This window comes from Stegodyphus dumicola, chromosome 4 (genome assembly GCF_044657685.1).
Source record: "Stegodyphus dumicola isolate Sdum_Otavi_A_Nest chromosome 4, ASM4465768v1".
NCBI lineage: Eukaryota > Metazoa > Arthropoda > Arachnida > Araneae > Eresidae > Stegodyphus > Stegodyphus dumicola.
Genome location: NC_140771.1, coordinates 41,303,197 through 41,323,102, shown reverse-complemented (window position 1 = coordinate 41,323,102; position 19,906 = coordinate 41,303,197). Strand labels below are relative to the sequence as shown.

The 19,906-nt window shown below is 31.4% G+C and overlaps 1 protein-coding gene across 3 annotated transcripts in view; it reads right to left on the bottom strand.

Moving 5' to 3' along the window:
• Window positions 1-19,906, bottom strand: part of PIG-O (phosphatidylinositol glycan anchor biosynthesis class O) — a 51,849-nt gene that overhangs the window by 27,345 nt on the left and 4,598 nt on the right. For 2 of the 3 annotated variants that reach the window (XM_035377685.2, XM_035377680.2), the window contains exons 2-3: window positions 9,428-9,600; window positions 1,063-1,216 (exon numbers count right to left, since the gene is read on the bottom strand). In XM_035377685.2, coding sequence (XP_035233576.1) covers window positions 1,063-1,216; window positions 9,428-9,600 — 327 coding nt within the window. Of the gene's footprint in view, window positions 1-1,062; window positions 1,217-9,427; window positions 9,601-19,734; window positions 19,818-19,906 lie in introns of all 3 variants that reach the window. The other variant, XM_035377691.2, reaches the window with a different exon arrangement.

The window sequence follows — 19,906 nt, the reverse complement described above, 5'->3', positions numbered from 1 at the left end:
ACATTTATATTTCCTATTTTATTTTCATAATTTTTCATTTACTTTTTAAATAAATATATTTAATATATTTATTATTCTGCATTTTCATAATTCCAGTTGAATTCTACTAATACAGGAAAAATGCTATTTATATTTTTAGGATTTTAGGTGCAGGAAAATCAAATTCAGTACTCATGATAGTCAGTTTATAGAGCTGTGCAAAATGGCTCAATTTCTTAGTTTGCATGCATAATTAATCAATTAGCACACTTTTTTTTCTCATAACACAAAAATTTTTAATACCAAAAGCAGAGATAAATTTGTTTAAAATTCAGCAATAATATTGTGATAGACTAAAAAAAAAGCACAACTGTTATACTGAAGAAACATTGTGCACACCATAGACATGATACACAATCAAGAATTTTCAATGAAATTTAAGAAATGTTAATTTTTAATGACACTTTAACTTCACATATTCATATATTTTATTATTCAGGTTTGTTGAATATCAAACCAGAGTAATAAACAATAATAATAATAATAAAAACTTGAATTCCTTTTTTCAGTAATTTCAGTACTAGCATATTAAGGAAAATGTGGAGCGCCGTCTTGTTAGAAAAAGTATTCTTACATAGTATATTCAATAATCTAGTTTTAAATATGAAATTTGAAGTGTAAAACTATAAACAAGTTATACTTTTTAAATAACTCTGAAAAATCTTAAAATCAGACCCCAAATAAAGAATCACAATGAGTTTTATAAAATTTAATAAACTGGGCATTTTTGTGTTTATGTACTTATGCCATTTAGAAAACTTACTATTAACTGTACCACTTTTTCCTTAATATTTTAAAGGAAAAAATATGCATGTTTTGCTTAGATTTAATAAACCATTTAACATTTCTTACTGAGTAAAAAAAAATTTTTTACACAGCTATTGCTCAAAATAGTTTAACTTTTATTCTTAAAATCCTAAAATAGAATAATTTAAAGAAAAGTTTCTTCATTATAAATAATAAACTAAGATTTATGCAAATTATTAATAACAGAAACTTCTCCATGGAATTTCAGAAACTTACTAGTACATCAGATATGATTTTGGAAGGACTATATATAAACAATGCTGTAGAAACTTCTTGTGCACTGTCACCACCATGATCTCCACTTTCTGTCATTCCATGGTCCCCAAGAACAATTAACAGAGTATTATTTTTCAATTCCAGAATAACTTTCCTAGAAAACAATATACAAAGAAAAGTTATCTAATACTATTTTCACCCATACACAGAGAGAAAATATTAAAAAATGAAGAATAAAAAGAAATGCTGCTAATGAAAATTTATGCCAAGTATCATCAGTTACATGCTGCAAATGATTATAGTAATAGCAAGAACCAGAAGTTTAAAAATTAGATTTTGGACTAATTAAAAGTCCTAGCTGAAACCAAGAAAATATGATATTTTAGAAATGTAAAAAATCATTTTTATGTAATTAAAAATTAACTCCCAGTTACAGAGTTAGATGATTTCTGATGATATTAAATATTAGTTTATTAAATAGCTATAATTTTGAGTACAAGTATTACGAATTTTGATGAAGTTAGAATGAGCTCTAACAAACTGTAATATACTGCACACAATGCCAAATTTGTGCAATTCCCTGATTATTTTTTTTTTTTTTTTTTTTTTTTTTTTTAAGTGACAGCTGTGTATTTGGGAAGAATGAAACTGTTGTCTTATCCAATGTCTGTCTTATCCATTCCAAATATTACACTATACGATATATTACTGTCAATGTAAGTTTACTGACACTGTTATTATTAGTATTATGAGTTCACCAATTCTGGTAACTAAACTTCTGATTTTGGCAAATGAGTGAGATGACAACTTTAACAAAGTATACACCTATTTATACAGTTGCTGCCACATGAGCTTAGTGAGGTAAGAATCTAGATCATGCTGGCTAGTGCCCCACTGAAGTTTGTTTCGCCACTTTGCACATGACATGCAGTATCAGGATCAATAATGCTGTAGTTGAGGTTAACTTGAAGGCAGACGTACCCAAGAGCTGCCAATTTATCCACTTGGGCAGTTGAAAATCTAAGACAGAAAATTCTTGGGTTGATGCTCATTGTTCAGTATTCCCACTTATTCAGAACTATGTCATTGCATAGCTGTTCATAAATGCTATATAAATAGGCTACCACACCTGGTGACTGACACCCTATTAGCAGAAAAGTAACGATTCCTTGTGCTAATTTTTACACCAATATTTTTTAAATTCACATATTAAAGGCCAAGTAAGAATCTACATAACAATAAATCTTTATATATATATAATGTTCTTAACTTTTTATTTAGTATAATTATGGTCTTGTTTTTTATAATCATAATTTTTATAAGATGTTGCATAATACTTATAAATACAAAGATCTTTTAATATTTTTTCTAAAAACAAATGGTATAATGTGCTTGGAATATAACTTACTATTAAAATAAGTATTATTTATATGATATCTTTCATAATATTATTACAGGAAACGTTAATATAAGTATCGTTAATATAATTACAGTACAAAGTCCGTAATCCGGACGTCCATTATCCGGAATGATCTATAATCCGGACCTCAAAGCCACAAACTTTTTTTTTTTGTATGCTTAACGTATATGCGTAATGCGTTTACACATGCACGTTTAATGTATAATAATATAATATACGCTAGGCTAATGGTATAAGCTAGGCTAAAATTATCTTTACTGATTCTAAGGCATTTCAGTTAATGTTGCAGATTGCACTGTTCCTTAATCTTCTAGTTGGATCCGGCTTATTATTTTTTGCAGACTGTTAGAGCAATTTTATAAAAATTAAGCTTGAACTTTCGATTATGTCAAAAAGAGCTGCCAAAGCATCTACAAAGCAAAAGCATGTTTCGATGTCCATCAAACAAAAAGTGGAATTGCTGCAAAAAATGGATAAAAGCATATCCGTCTCAAAATTATGCGAGAAGTATGACATTGAAACAATTGACTGTATATGACATAACTGTATATGCAAAAAGAAAAAGGAACTTTTTGAATTTTTTACGTATTCCAACACCCCACTTGCAATGAATAACAGAAAAAGGGTTTGTTATGCTAAAAGTGACAATCATGACAAAGTAATGATTGAATGGGTCAGACAGCGTCGCAGCGAGGGCGTGCCATTGACGGGTCCAATACTAATGACTCAAGCCAAAATATTTCATGAAGAAATGAACTTAAAAAATGAGTGCATTAATTCGACAGGTTGGTTAACCAAATTTAAAAATCGCCAATGTATAAGAAAATTAAAAATTTCAGGTGAAAAAGCTTCAGCTGATATCAAAGCTGCTGAACAATTTGCAGATGAATTCATTGAACTCATTACTAGTAAACAATTATCTCCAGAACAAATTTACAATGCTGATGAAACTGGTCTTTTCTGGCAATATGTACTGTGAAATACCTTGACAACCTTTACAGTAAAGGCTCCAACTGGTATCAAAGATTCAAAAGTGAGACTAACAATTATAGAGTGTGCAAATGCTGCAGGAACGCACAAGTGCAAACTTTTTGTAATTGAAAAACATGCACGGCCTCGAGCATTTAAAGGAGTAACGATTTTCCCCATTATATATCGTGCAAATAAATTAGCATGGATGACACAAGTGTTCATGAATGATTCGTTTGAAAATAATTTTATACCCAAGACTTGACGACATTTGAATTTGGTTGGTTTACCTGATGACTCAAAAATATTCCTGATTGTTGACAACTGTTTGGCGCATACTTTACTTCAAGTTTTAGTGAAAGATAGTATCCATATTATTCTTCCCTCCAAATTGTACATTTATCATTCAACCTATGGATATGGGAATAGTGCACACGCCGAAATGCAAATATCAAGTAGCATTTTAAAAATCTATGTTACATTTCTTGAACAATGGCAAAACATTTTTGAAATTTTTTAGCATAAAATCTGCTGTGTGGAGCATCGCAAGATCGTGGGAGAATGTGTCTCCAGATACGTTAAAAAATGCTTGGCATAATTTATGGCCAGCTACCATATTTCATGGTGAGGACGATGAAGATGATAGCTGCGAATTTGAAGGTTTTCGGACATCGTAAACTAAAAGTGAAATTTTCCTGTTATTGGATTTTGTAAAGAAATGTGCAGAAGCGGTAATAAATGAAGATGATATAACAGAAGTTTTTCATTGCAACAACAATGCCCCAATCATCAACCAATTAACGGACGGCAAAATCTGTAGTATGGTTCTAGATCCAGAAAATACCGCTACCAATAGTGAAGAAAGTGACAGAGAGGTTACTAAAAACGAAAAAATTTCGATTGACAAGTTAAGTCGGTATTCTCGACACAGCAGTTACAGGACTTGAACAGTGGAACTTCGTAACTGAACAAGAAATTATGTCTGTTTTTACAAAATTAAAGAGAAAGTATTAGCACAAAAAACGAAGCAACTTAAACAACTTACATTGAAAGAAATGTTTAATAAAGTAAACAAATAAATATTAAGCTCTTTTTTTTTTTCTCTTTCTTGTAAATTTTGATACCCTTTAGACCATAATTGCTCTTTATTTCATAAATTACGATTTCATGTTTTTAATTGTATAATTTCTGCATGCTATCTTACCAGATTTAAATTGATGATCTATAATCCGGAAAAAACCCTAAGCGGGAATCGACGTAGTCCCCACGAGTCTGGATAACAGACTTTGTACTGTATATCATCCGTGAATGAGACGTTCGTTTCAATGGGCGCCTGGACTGGAGTCCTATCCCAATCAATGTTATGTCACTTTTCGATCATTACTTCCATAAGGTGCATGAAGGCATATCGTAGTGAAAAGCAATAATTAAGGCATTAGTCTTTGATAAGCAGTAGACTGTGTAGATGACACAAGCAATTGGAAAATCCGCAACCGCAGAGTCGAAACATAACAAAGAAAACTACATCTAAAGGCATTGGATTACAGTCTAACATCTAAAAGAAGCATTTCGCATTAAAATCAAAAGAAAAAATTAATATTCACATAAATTTAAAAACTGCAACATAAATTTAAAATCTGCATATTTCAATTTTAGTTGAACATTAAAAATAGTGTTAAATGATGCAATTATGAAAACCTACCAGTTTATGAATCCAAGACATACACAATCATGCATCTAAAATGAACAGCTCCAAATAGTAATGCCAAACAGCAATAGAAAGAAACTTGCTATGATATTATACCATCATAAATTTACACCACATGTAGACTTACGCATTTATTTAATAAGGAAGAAATTTAAATACTCAGAAAAGAATTTTTTGCTCAGAGTGCTTGTACAAGAATCTTGAAGCAAAAACTTTCCATGCAATATGACAATAACTTCTATTTTGCCAGGACATAAAATTTAAGTTATGAAAATAATAACACTTTATTCAAGGTATTAAAAATATTCCAATTTAAAAATTTTAGATTACAGTCTAACACAGGGATGGCCAAACTTCAAGACTATGGGAGCCACATGATAGATTTTATGAACATTCGACAGCCACAAGTCCAAATTTATATTTTTTCAATAATAATGATACAGGTTTTGAATATAAAGAAACTTTTGAAGTAAATTAATGAATATGCAATTAACATGATTACATATAAATAAGAATAAATACATCTTATATTTACTGTTTTGTGTTATGAAAGTTAAGTCCCAAAAAAATGAAAATTTGTAACTCTTTTACTGGGCAACTGAGCGTTTGTTCTTCAGGCAGAGAAACCAATATTTTCTTTTGATCTCCTTTATACCTCTCCATTTATAATTACTTTTTTATTTTAGTAGAAGTAAAATAAATCGGAAGCACATTCATTGGTCAGCATTTACGTAAAAAAATGTTATTTTGAGAAAATTACAAATCATTATTTAAAAGAAAAATTGAGTTTTTTTTTAAACTCATGAGCAGTCTTTTAGAAAGGATAAATTAAATGATACACAACAATGCACACTGCACAGAAACTGTTATTCGAGAAAAAATATTTATTTAAAAATAAGCTATTAACTTGTTTAGGCTTTTGCTTAAAAAATTATTTTGTTTCTCCACATAATTAACATAAGGACCAACATACTGAGATCATTTGAATCTTTGGATCCTAACATAAGAAATCAGTTAACATTTTTTTCACAAAACTTTGGAATAACTATTTTTACTGATGCCCAGTATAGAAGAATAACACAAAAGAGAATATGATTGCAATTTCAGTATATCTCATGGCGGTCCTCACTGATACAGTATTTCAGCGTGGGATCCAATGGAATTTTCCAGATTTTCCAGAATTTTTTAGTAATCAGTACAATGCACATCATTGAGAACTCTTGAAACTATCTCTCAAATCGTCCAGATAATTTTGGACATAGATAACGAAGTTCATGCGCATCATTGAAAATTCTCGAAACTATTTTTCAAATCATCCCGATAATTTTGGACATAGATAACAAAGTTCACGCGCATCACTGAAATTCTTGAAACTATCTCTCGAACTGTCCTGATTATTTTGGGCACAGATAAGCAGTTCAGATAAGAAATTCATGTGCATCATTGAAAATTCTCGAAACCACCTCTTGAATCATTACAATATGCTAATAAATTTAGTAGTTTATGCTGGGCTATATAAACGCTTCGTCAAGCACATACTCCATCTTCAACCTAGCTGTTTAATTATGAACTGTTTTTCAAATACATGGTAAACAAAAACTAATGTTACAGAAAGAAAATATACCTGTTACAACTATAATGAATTTATTTTGCAAATACAGATATAATACTAAGGTGTAATTCTTCATATTTCTTTAGACATGCACAGATGTTCGATGTGGAGACCTTTTGTAACATGGCAGGCATCTGCAAAATAGTTTAGTTCCTAAACTCTTGCCAAGTATATGAACCATATTCTAACTGCTGGACCCATAAAGGCAGTGAAATGACTCAACGCTCGTCTTGAATTTCTAAGTAAAATAACTCAGAAAGTTCAAAATAAATTATTTTCAGCTTAACAGTTATATAGTAGAACTTTCCATTGGGTTACCATTGTGTACAGAAATTAAATCTCAATTACAGTTTGAAATGCAGTCTGTGGGCAGAGGATACTTTAGAAAATAAAAAATCAGACTTTAAAAATAAAAATTAATGGGAGCAAAATTTCACATTAATGCCTGAAATTTGTAGTGATCAAGCAGTGGATCATTGTATAACTTTTCTTTTGGCTTCTAAGCTTTCCCAAATGACGTGTCAGATGTACATGATGATAAAAAATTAGGAAAACAAAAAATATCAACATATTAAAAGAAATATAATGCTGGCATTACAGCCAGGGCAACTGGTGCAGGTGCAGAGCAGCAGTACTAAGGTGTGAAAAATTTTAGATATGCCGCACAGCAAAATGCCTCTAACCTAGTGCGATATTTATCAGCGACTCTAACCTAGTGGAGCAAAATGCCTCTACTGCGAGGTATATCTTGTACTAGAGGTCATCAAACAAGAAACTGAAAAATACCAGAAAATATCGCAAGCTAAAGAGATTTCACCAATATCAATATGCCGATTTTGACAGAAACTTTGGAGAAAAGAGATGTTTGTGTTCTATTGATCCCTCATTGCTTGATGCAACATTACTGATATGAAGATTTGATGATTAATGTGAAAGAGCTTTATCTGGAATAAGAATATTTGCTAAAATGAAAAATAAACATTTTGACTAAAATTTAAATCATTGTTAAACCAGTGATTCTTCCCACAACTCCAAATATTTCAGCATGCACAACCATTGGTGAAATAAATTATCTTATTTATTTCACCAATGGTTGTCTTCACCATGATCTCTGCCTACTATTACCAAGGAATTATTATGAAATTCATACGAGAAAAGTATTTATTAAGCATATTATTGTGAATGGTTGCAAAACATGTGAAAAAATTGCATAAAAATGCTTGACTTGCTGAGGAATAGGAAATTAGTTTTGAAGGAATTCCACAGAAAATTCAAGTCTCCTAATCAAGTAAGAGGCTGAAGGTTCACTCCAACCAAAATAAAATCCTCATAAAATTCTTCCCACAAAATAAAAGAGATCTATATGGACTGCAAGGTGAAACAGATTTCTTCAACAGTTACTCACGGCATTTAAAGACTGAATAAAAGTAGTATCCTACAACAAATAGGAAATCTTCCAGGTGGATCATGACTGTTGTGAACAATGGATCAGACAGGAATGTAAGCAGATACTGCCTGAAGTTAAATTAACTTGAGAAAAAAATATTAGGGAGAATTAAATAAAAATATTAGCATTGGGTGTTAGATTCGTATTAATGTATTCCGATAACCATTACCTGCTCAAGAAGTAAAATAACTGGAATAATAATTATCAGAAATGGAATTATTTGTAATTTTATGTATTCATTGCTCTGATGATAAGCCAGCAGTGGACAGTTTGAAATCTATCAAATTTTTACATACATAATATCAGAAATTAAATTAGTGATTAATAAAGAAACATAGCACTGTATGATATCTATTTCAAATTCCAAATTCCACTTCAAATTCCACTGTATGATATCTATTTTAAATTTGTATTAAAAAATGTAACTATATTTATTAAAACAAAGTCACATTTCAGATGGCAAAGGATTGTAAATAGCTCACGAGCTGTAGTTAAGTTGGAGAGCAGTATGAGACTCATGAGCTGCAGTTTGGCCATGTCTAGTCTAACACCTCAAAAAAAGTTCATTAATTAAAATTTCAAGAAATTATAAATATATTTTACTTTAGTCTTTTGTTTAATAATGCAGTCTGATATTCAAATTTCAGTTTGACACTTGAAAATATCCTAAACTAGCACCTATGTCATGCTTATTAATTTAAAAATTATTTCCTAAATGTTCAAGATATGGAACATAAAGTCATGTATTTAAAATGAGTTACTCAAAATAAGAAATCAACAGGTAAGAGGGGAGGGAAAGTTGTCATGATAATAATTTCATCATAAATTAATGCTATGTGAAAAATGTGCCTTTATTTAATAAAGAAAATTTGAATTATTCAAAATGTAACTGCAGTTTCTTCACTAAACTGCACAATGCTTGCAAATAAATAACAACAATTTTTATTTTGCAAGGGCATGTAATTTGCATAGTGATAACAATAATATTTTTTCAAGATTCATAAAAATCAAATTCCAGGAGTCACAATGGATTTCAATATTATTATTAAATTATCTTTATGAATTGAAATAAGACAGCAATATTAAATAATTAACAACATAATAAACATTCAGAATTTTTTTTTTTTAATTTTTTTTTTATATATATATATTATGATTTTAAATTCTGAAGCTTAAATACACTGCAAATATCAAACTTATCATACTTACTGAATAACATTATTCATTTGTAGCAATTTTCTTGACATCTCAGGATGTTTTGGTCCATATCGATGACCACAATGATCAACACCAAGAAAGTGAGCTATTATAATATCAGAATCATTTTTTTCCATTTCTTCATAAAGATGATCTAAAATTCCATTATCAACAGTGTCCAAATCCTAGATATGTATATGATACAATCAAAATTAAAGAGTAGATCTGAATACAAATGTTATCTGCCAATTTAAAGTGAGAACATCTGATTTAAACTGAATTTATACTTTATGTTAATTTGATATATTTGCACTCTGAAACAAACCCTATGAGTTTTATAGCTTGCTTTTTGTCAATGCAATGAGAAATACAGAATATGTTAAACAACTACTGAATTAGTAACCTAATAATATGAAAATTAAAATTAAATATCTTAAAATTTGAAGGAATGATTATTCAATCCAAAAACAAATTTTAAGACATTCTTATCTATATCTACTATGTGTGTAGGTGTGCGATTATGGCAAAGCCTCGAGGGCTATCTGCCTTAAGGGAGGGATGACTTTGTGGAGGACTTTCTAAGGGAAACTGGCTCGTATACACATTACACATGGGAAAAACCATGAAAATGCCCATGCAGGCAGCCCCTCGGATCGAACTACCAGTGTTCAGCAACTTTACTGCTCGGCCGCTGGTGGGCCCCCTATATCTACTATGATAACTGAACACTATATTTGAGCACATGCTACACTTATATCTGATTACTAGAAGTAAGAAAACAAAAAATCTAACTGTGTAGTACTACTGTTAATATAACCAGATGACAAAAACAAATTCTGTTTATTCAGTAAATTATAACTTATTATATAAAAAGAATTGGCTTTATATAATCTGATAACTATAAAAAAAAATAAGACAAGAATAATGGGAAAATAAAGGGTTTAACCAAAGAACTTGGCAATTTATAATTTAGTGAATATTTTATAATAAGGAGTTTAAAAATTATAATAATTTAATAATGATAATAATGTTTCAACAGTTTAATAATGTTTTCAACAAGAACTTTCTAAGGAAAATTGGTTTGTATTCAGTTAACAGATGGGGGAAATAATGAAAATGCTCATCATCTAGATAAATGAGATTCAAATTCAAACTACGAGTGTTCAGCAGTGCTATACATTTGGTTACTTGTAAACAGGGCTTATTTTGTAAAATTAGATGTGCCAGAGCACTATGGAAGGCTGTCAGAAAAGATGAAAAAAATAAACAAGTAAAGTAATTAATATTTAAAATGATAAAGGAATTAATCATTAAAATTCAATGAAACATAAGGTGATAAATAATAATGTAATAAATTAAATTTATGACATATTATTAAATAATAAATAAAATACAAGACCTCAGCTTATTTAAGGCTGCAGCTGGAATTACAATTTCACTCAGCTAAGAAAGTCAGCAGAAGCCCTGAATATACAATATAATGTTCTACTTGAAGGGATGATAGAAACAAGGATCAATCTTTCTTACACACACCAGTGAAAGAACATAAAACAATTAAAGTGTTGATAATATACAGAATGTTAGAAATACTAATTTTAACAGAGAGGTGTACAAATGAAAACAAAGAGACAAGAGAGTTTCTGATTACTATCTCCAGTTGATATGATTCTAGCTGGCAAGCTAAATGTGACAGGAGAAAGTTTGCCCACCCCCTTTAATCTAAAGAATAATCTGCAGGCTGAGAACAAACAGGTTCTAAGAAGAAACATAAACAAAAGTCACCATCTTCATCCCCCATATTTGGTTACATTGTTCAAAAAGTCTACAGGTGTTGTTTTCTACAGGAAGTCACTAGCATTGAATGTATATGAGGCATTTATCCTAGTATTTCTCTATGTTAAGCCTATTACAACTTGAAGTGCATTTAGAAGCATGCACAGTTTCCCTTTCCTGTTCTAACTCGGACACCCATAATCCAAAATTATCTATAATCCGGACCTCAAAGCTACAAACTTTCTGCGCATGTGTCGCTTTGACGCATGCGCATGGGCGTTTACGCGTGCGCGTAAGACCTTTACGGCTGCGAATATGCGTGTGCGCATACACATAATACGTTTACGCATGCGCGTTTAATGTATAACGGACAGTATAAGCTAAGCTAAATTTATCTAATTTAGTTAATGTTGCAGATTGCGTTGTTCCATAATCTTCGAATTGGATGCGGCTTATTATTTTTTGCAGACTATTAGAGCAATTTTATAAAAGTAAGCTTGAACTTTTCGATTATATCAAATAGAATTTCCGATATATATTTACTAATATGTAAAGGATCTACAAAGCAAAAGTATGTTTTGAAATCCAAAATCTGTTTATCAATTTCATGCTGCTCTGCGGCGGGGAGAGGTGGGAAACGCCAGGGCGCGCAAGGAATTGGAAGTTGATCTGTCAGCACTTCAGAGCAGATGTTTTTATTTTATTTGGCTTATAACTCCTTACTAAATATAGTATTTCATCTCGATGTACTCCATCTTTGATATGATTTAAATCAAGTTCCTCATCATTATAATTCGCTTCCGATAGTGAAGAAAGTGACACAGAGGTTATTGAAAACGAAAAAATTTTTATTGACAAATTGTCGGTATTCTTGACACAGCAATTATAGGACTTGAACAGCGGAACTTTGGAACTAAACAAGAAATTATGTCTGTTTAATAGAATTAAAGAGAAAGTATTATCGCATGAAATGAAGCAACTTAAACAACTTACATTGAAAGAAATGTTTAATAAAGTAAACAAATAATTATTAAGCTTTTTCTTTTTGTAAATTTTGAAACCCTTTAGATCATAATTGTTCTTTATTTCATAAATTACAGTTTCATATTTTTAACTTTGTAATTTCTGCATGCCATCTTACCAGATTTAAACTGATGATCTATAATCCGGAAAAATCGATAATCTGGAATCGCCGAAGTCCCGACAAGTCCGGATTAACGACTTTTGACTGTAACTGAAATTGCTGATGTGAATCCATGTATGCAATGGTTCCGCTGATTAATGACAATATGACCGGGCTGTTAACTCCTAATATTTTTGGGAATAAAATATTTAACTGTTTACAAAGAATCTTTCATAAATTTATTGTGTTTCTTGGAGAGTAAGATTTTTATGTGGGCATGAAAGTTTTTCTCAATCTTTCTCAACCTCTGTCCAAACATTGGTTTCTCATGAAAAGACAGGCATGCATTCAGAAGTTAGAATCAACCTTTAATATTTAGTTATTACTAAAATAAAATTTGAATAAATTAAAAGAATTTCCTGTCAAAATTTTCCTTCAGTTTCAGAAGTGTCAGTGCACTCTTGTTTAAGGCTTATTAAGGTGCACTTTGGCTAGAATTACAATTAATTTCATAAATTCAGAAGTCTTTGGTGACCTCTGGCACAATTTAAGCTCTGATAAACCTAATTTTCATAGATTAAAAAAAATTAACTAAACTTAAAGAAATATTAAAATTATATGAAATAACATATTTACTATATGACTATTACTTTTGTAACTCACATATCCCATGCTAGATATTAGTTAAGAGTATTTTAAGTATTCCATTCTTTGCTCTATGTTAGCTATTAACATAGAGTAAAGAATTATCACAAACTAGAACTTGCAATACTCGAACTCAAACTCGAATACTCAAACTGGAATACTGGAATTCGAATACTCAAACTAGAACTCACAAAAAGATTACAATTATGATGTTGGTATATTTTAAAGTACTTACTTAAAGTAGAAGACAATCTGTATTTTTAAATTTCCTATAATTACATATTTTGAGTAACAAATTGGTCAAATAGAAGGTTTCAAAGCTCTGAAGCTGAATTAGGAATTCTTAGGCTTTTAAAATGGATTTCAGTAACATCATAGCTACCAACATTAAAATATGAAAAACTATGAGATTACTGTGCCCAAACCCAAGAGTTCCTGGGAAGTTTTCATGTTGTATGGTGAATGAACTTTATATTGATTTAAATTAAGTTTATGATGATTGATTAAGATTATTCAACTATTTATAACATGAATTTGATGTAAAAGGCCATTATAATTTAATTATGTATTCTAAGTTTGATGTTCTTCAGCTAATTTCATTTTGTAACTTTCTTACACTATTATATTGAGAAAATGCTGAGTAGAGAAGAAAACTTTCTGTTTAACAAATAACTTTTAAATAGGATAAAGATTAAACTGATAATTAATATACATACTGATATGTGGATAAGATCACAATGAACCAAATATTAAATGTAAAACAAAATTAAACAAATATATTTACTGATTCAACACTTACCAAAAGTTCCACAAATATCTACAGTAGATTAAGACAATTCAAATCAAATAAAATTTAATAAGGAAAATTATGCTAAAAATCACTAAGAGTAGGAGAATAAAATTTGAATAATTAAATATTTATTTTTTGTTGAAAAATACTTTTACTGGCAAATACAAAAAATTAAAAACTGGGAAATTCAGTAATCTGGGAGACTAGGAAATGTGATGAAATACCAAGAGTTTCCTGGTTTACTGGGAGAGCTGACAGCTATAGTAACATGAATAATGAGATTTGATTATTAAAGTGAGGTATTTTAAAAACATGCAAATAGCAAAATTGTAAATTTATAACAGATGTGACATTAAAATGCAGAATAGACTTTTCCCCTCCTTTTCCGAGTGTATATCTTCCAAGAAAAGCATTTTACCTCATATGAATTTGCAAATATGGGCATCAAATAAAATTACATATCAATGAAAGCATTTGGAAATGCAATGTGAAAAGCAGCTAGTGATGAAAAGGTAAACATTTTAACAACTGGTTCAGTGGCTTCCAAAATGCTGTAGCATGTATTTATTTGCATGTAATGTAAAATGTATTTATTTACTGAGCAGAAGAACTACTGGCATTAATTAAGTGGTAAGAGAAGCAATTCAGTTTTTACAAATCTATAACAGTTGAGAGAAATGTGTTCTCTACATCTAATCTAACAAACAAATAAACAAATATGTGGCCCTGATATTGTGGATATAAATTAAAATCTGTTCATATGGGGAAGAAACAAAGCTGGCAGGGTTCTTCCATAATACTGGATATACAGTCAAAAGTCGTTAATCCGGATTCGTCGGGACTTAATATTTATTTGCTTACTTTATTAAACATTTCTTTCAATGTAAGTTGTTCAAGTTGCTTCGTTTTATGTGATAACACTTTCTCTTTAATTCTATAAACAGACATAATTTCTTCTTCAGTTACAAAGTTCCGCTGATCAAGTCCTATAATTACTGTGTTGAGAATGCCGACTAATTTGTCAATCGAAATTTTTTTGTTTTCAATAACCTCTGTGTCACTTTCTTCACTATCGGAAGCGAATTATAATGGTGAGGAATTTGATTTAAATCATATCAAAGACAGAGTACATCGAGATGAAATACTACATTTAGTAAGGAGTTATAAGCCAAATAAAATAAAAACATCTGCCCTGAAGATAAGGATAGTGCTGACAGATCAACTTCCAATTCCTTGCGCGCCCTGGCGTTTCCCACCTCTCCCCACCGCAGAGCAGCGTGAAATTGATAAACAGATTTCGGAATGGTTAGAGAAACAAAGGATATGCCTTTATCCATTTTTTGCAGCAATTTCACTTTTTGTTTAATGGACTTCGAAACATACTTTCGCTTTGTTGATCCTTTACTATTATGCGCATGTGTCAGTGCAACGCATGCGCAGAAAGTTTGTAGCTTTGAGGTCCGGATTATAGATCATTCCGGATTATGGGTGTCCAAATTAACGACTTTTGACTGTACAAGGTTTGGCTATTAATAATCCAGGACTGACGTCACAGCATGAAACTGATCACTAGCCTGAGAGGTGCTGCTGGTATCTAAAAAGTGGTACATCTACACATGCTCCCCACAGCGCGCATCAGTTGTAGGCACAAGCTTGGCTGGGAAAATGCATGCAAACGTATCTGGTGAAGTGTTGTTGTCGAAGTGGGAAAGTGGTGTTGAAGTGCTGAAATGGAAGAAAGGGTAAACATCAAATTCTGCTTTAAGCTGGGCAAAAGTGCAACAGAAACACATGCAATATTGAAGCAAGTGCATGGTGAGCAAGTGTTTTCCCATCCCCACACATTTGAATGGCATGGACATTTTTCAAGATGGCCATGAAAGAGTTGAAGATGACGCCCACATCGGAAGGCCGATTTCTGTGCGTATGCCTGAAACAACTGAGAAAGTTTGTAAGCTTGTAACAGCAGATCGGCGACTGACTATTTGAATGCTGGCCAGTGAACTCAACATCGACAAAGAGGTGGTTCACCAAATTATGATGCAAGACCTAAGGAAACGCAAGGTGTGTTGCAGATTTGTCCCACACTGTTATCGGACGATCAAAAGCAAGTCAGAATGGACATGTGTGATGAACTCATTAACAATGCTGACATTGACCCTGCTTTTTTGGATTTGATAGTAAAGGGTGATGAATCATGGTGCTATCAATACAACCCTGAAACCAAGAGCCAGAGCACAGAATGGCGGTCTCCCAGCTTTCCTAAACAGGAAAAATTTTGATTTCAAAGGTCAAAGTCATGTTAATTGCTTTCTTCGATAGTGACGGACTTATTCATCATGCATTTGTTCCACCAGGCACTACTGTTACTGAACAGTTTTATGCAGAAGTTCTTGCCCAATTCCGACAAAGAATTCACAGAGTACGTCCCCCGTTTTTGTCAGAATGGGAGTTGGTTTCTGGGCTGATCTTTGGAATATGGTAACAGGTAGTTTGGCGACATTTTGGAGGCGATAAAGGTTACTACCTAGGACTTTGGGAATAATGTGAGAAGTACTCAGTTCCGATTACGCATTATTTTGTGTGAGGAAAATGAGAGATCATGAGATATGTCATGTGACATTAATGGACGAATCACTGTTCTTTATCGGAAAAGGGGGTAAATTTGTAAAAATATCTGCTGTACAGCATTAGTTTCATTCTATGTTCTGTGAAACAGTGTTGTTTAATATTTCCCATGGCCCTATATAAAGTAAATCCGAAATTTTTATTGCATTTATGTGTAATTGAAAAGAATTGCTTAATTGCGGATAAGTATGAATGTCCAACATGTGGGTATGAAATGAGATTGTGTGAAAGGAAGGATATTACAGATAAGTTTGAACAGCGGTGCAAGAAATCTGGTGAAAATGGACATTTTGTGATCCGCCATGCACTCAAGATTCTGTAGAAGATTAGGTAAGTTAGTATTTTTAATTATTTGAGGATATTATTTTTATGCATTGTTCTAAATGTAAGGAGTAAATAAATTAATATGGTATTATTGGAAAATTGTTATTAGCAATGATTTAGTTTAAAGTAATTAGGATTGTAAGTTAATTTTTATTAATTTAATGTATGTGCTTATTTATAGTTTAAGTAGTGTTTTTGGTACTTTTCCGTTTCATCGGCGCAAATCTCGCCAAGCAGACTTTATTGGCGACAACACACAGTATACGCATAAAAAAATTTTAGCATATGTTAGTTTTCAGAATTTTTTATTTTAAAGTTATAAACATTTTAATGTCGTTTCAAATTTTGTAAAAAAGTCAATAAGTAAAGGCAATAAATTTGTAAAAAGACAATAATTTAAGAATTTATTATGCTTTCATGATACAACATCCTGATTCGCCGGTTCATATTACCTGGCCCCAAGTGATCTTATCTCATGTAAACTACGCTACAAAAATCTAATTCTCTAAGTAATTATCTACATTAACTTCAAGTTAAATCTTAATTTAGAATGCAAGTTTAAATGCAAGAATTATTTCAATTCGTACGAATAGCTTACTCAGAAATTATGTAAAACCGTAGTACTTTACTTCACTAGTGCATTCTCATTACAATTGATGAACTTAACCCTTGACTTTCTTGATGAACATGAACTTTTCTATATTTTCGCCATCGGGCGAGCGGTGTGATTGCATCCTAATTGACTTAATTACCGCCCGCGAATGGCCTTAGGGCATAAAATTGGACTATCTAGTAAAAATTCCATGCAATTGTATGCCAGTATTGAAAGAAACAATCAATCTGATAAGAAATGGCTGCGGCTTGTTTTGAAAATGAGGAGTAAAAGGTTACCAGCGAGGATATTCCGTTTGGCATCGGTTGTACCATTATTGGCGACTTAATTGTCTGCGCCGGCAAAACGGAAAAGTACCGTGTTTTTTAATTTAATTATATTTTAATTTAATGATCATGATTTTGAGAGTTATGTGTTTGTAGTATTTTGGAATACGTTTGAATAGAAGTAAATGTGCATGGAAAGAATTTAAGTATTTGACACTAAGTATTTGGAACCATTTTTAATGTTTGCGTTAGAAATTGGTAGGTGAGGTTTATAATCGATAATTTAGAGGGAAAAGTTTTTGGATATTTTATTTATTTTATATGTGCAAATGTTCATCCTTGGAAAGGGTATATACTTTTTCATGATCAGGTAATTTCATATATGTCCTTTTTACCAAATTTAAAGATTCACAAAATTTTCATGCATTTTCGTGAAATTTTTCTAATTTATGAGAAAAAAGCAGTGTACATGGATATAGTGAAGAGTGTGCGCAATGCCATTTTTGTGCAATTCTGGGATGTTTTTTAAGTAAAAATAAGCCGACGTGTACATGGTTTAATTATATTTTAATTAAATGATAGTTATTTTGTGAATTATATGTTTGTAGCAATTTGGTATACATTTCAGTGGAAGTAAACGTGCATGGAAATAATTTAAATATTTGAGACTATGTATTTGTAAACATTTTTAATGTTTTGTTATAGAATCGTTGGTGACGTTTATAATAGATAATTTAGAGGTAAAAGTTTTTGGATATTTTATTTATTTTATACGTGCAAATGTTCATCTTTGGAAAGGGTATATGCTTTTTCACGATCAGGTAATTTCACATATGTCCTGTTTACCGAATTTAAAGATTCACAAAATTTTCATGCATTTTCGTGAAATTTTTCTAATTTATGAGAAAAAAGAATTGTACATGGATATAGTGAAGAGTGTGCGCAATGCCATTTTTGTGCAATTCTGGGATGTTTTTTTAAGTAAAAATAAGCCGACGTGTACATGGTTTAATTATATTTTAATTAAATGATAGTTATTTTGTGAATTATATGTTTGTAGCAATTTGGTATACGTTTGAGTGGAAGTAAACGTGTATGGAAATAATTTAAATATTTGAGACTAAGTATTTGTAACCATTTTTAATGTTTTGTTATGAATTCGTTGGTGACGTATATAATAGATAATTTAGAGGTAAAAGTTTTTGGATATTTTATTTATATTATACGTGGAAATGTTCATCCTTGGTTAGGGTATATAATTTTTCGCGATCAGGTAATTTCATATATGTGCTTTTTATCGAGTTTAAAGATTCACAAAATTTTCCTGCATTTTAGTGCAAATTTTTGTAATTTATGAGAAAATAGCAGTTTAGATGGATAAAGTCAAGAGTGCGCGCAATGCCATTTTTGTGCAATTCTGGGATGTTTTTTTAAGTAAAAATAAGTCGACGTGTACATGGTTACTGTGTATGTGCGATTTTGAAAAACGCGGCAAGGAGTTTGCGATTCTGCACTTTTTCCCAATTTCGCAGTTAATATTAGTCATGATTAAGCAGTTTTGTTCCATAATATTTCTAGCATAAGTGTAATTCGGCTAGCAGATTGTTGGAAAAAGTGTTGAGTAAATAAAAAGAAAAGAAACTTGTCTTCAAGTTACTTCGTGAAGACAAAATGGTGGCGAAAAAAAAAAAAAACAGAGGGTTGCTGTAGCAGAGTTGGTCGCCAAATTTTCGCCAAAAAATCGCCAAGTTACCATAATCCAAAGATCAACCGGTTTCTGTTGCACGACAATGCCCGCCCCCACATTATGTTGCCAGTGAAGAGGTTTTGGGCCAGCATGAGGTTGTGGAGCTGCATCATCTGCCATACTCTCCTGACTTGGCCCCCATAGACTTCTTTTTGTTCCCCAAACTCAAATCTATGATCAAAGGAACAAGCTTTGTGGATGTTGAAGACATCAATAAGAACATGACGTCGACATTGAAGGAGACTTCCGAAAGAGGAAAATAACAGTCATTTCCACAACTTATACAGCCGAGCACAGTAGTGCATTATTAGATGGTAGATGGGATAATTTCAAAACATATTAAAAAGTTACGTTTTTCATATCATCTGTTCTGCTGTTATTAGAGCAGTCCTGAAAATTAATAGCCATACCTTGAATGATGAGTTATGCCCAGAAATCCAAGTATTCTTTCTCATTCAGGTTCCAAATAGAGATGCAAGCAAAAATCATCAACCTAGAGGGATTAAGATTCATTCAGACTGTTGGCGAACATGTAACACACAGGAACTAGAAAATGCAGATTAGAGTTATTTTACTGTGACC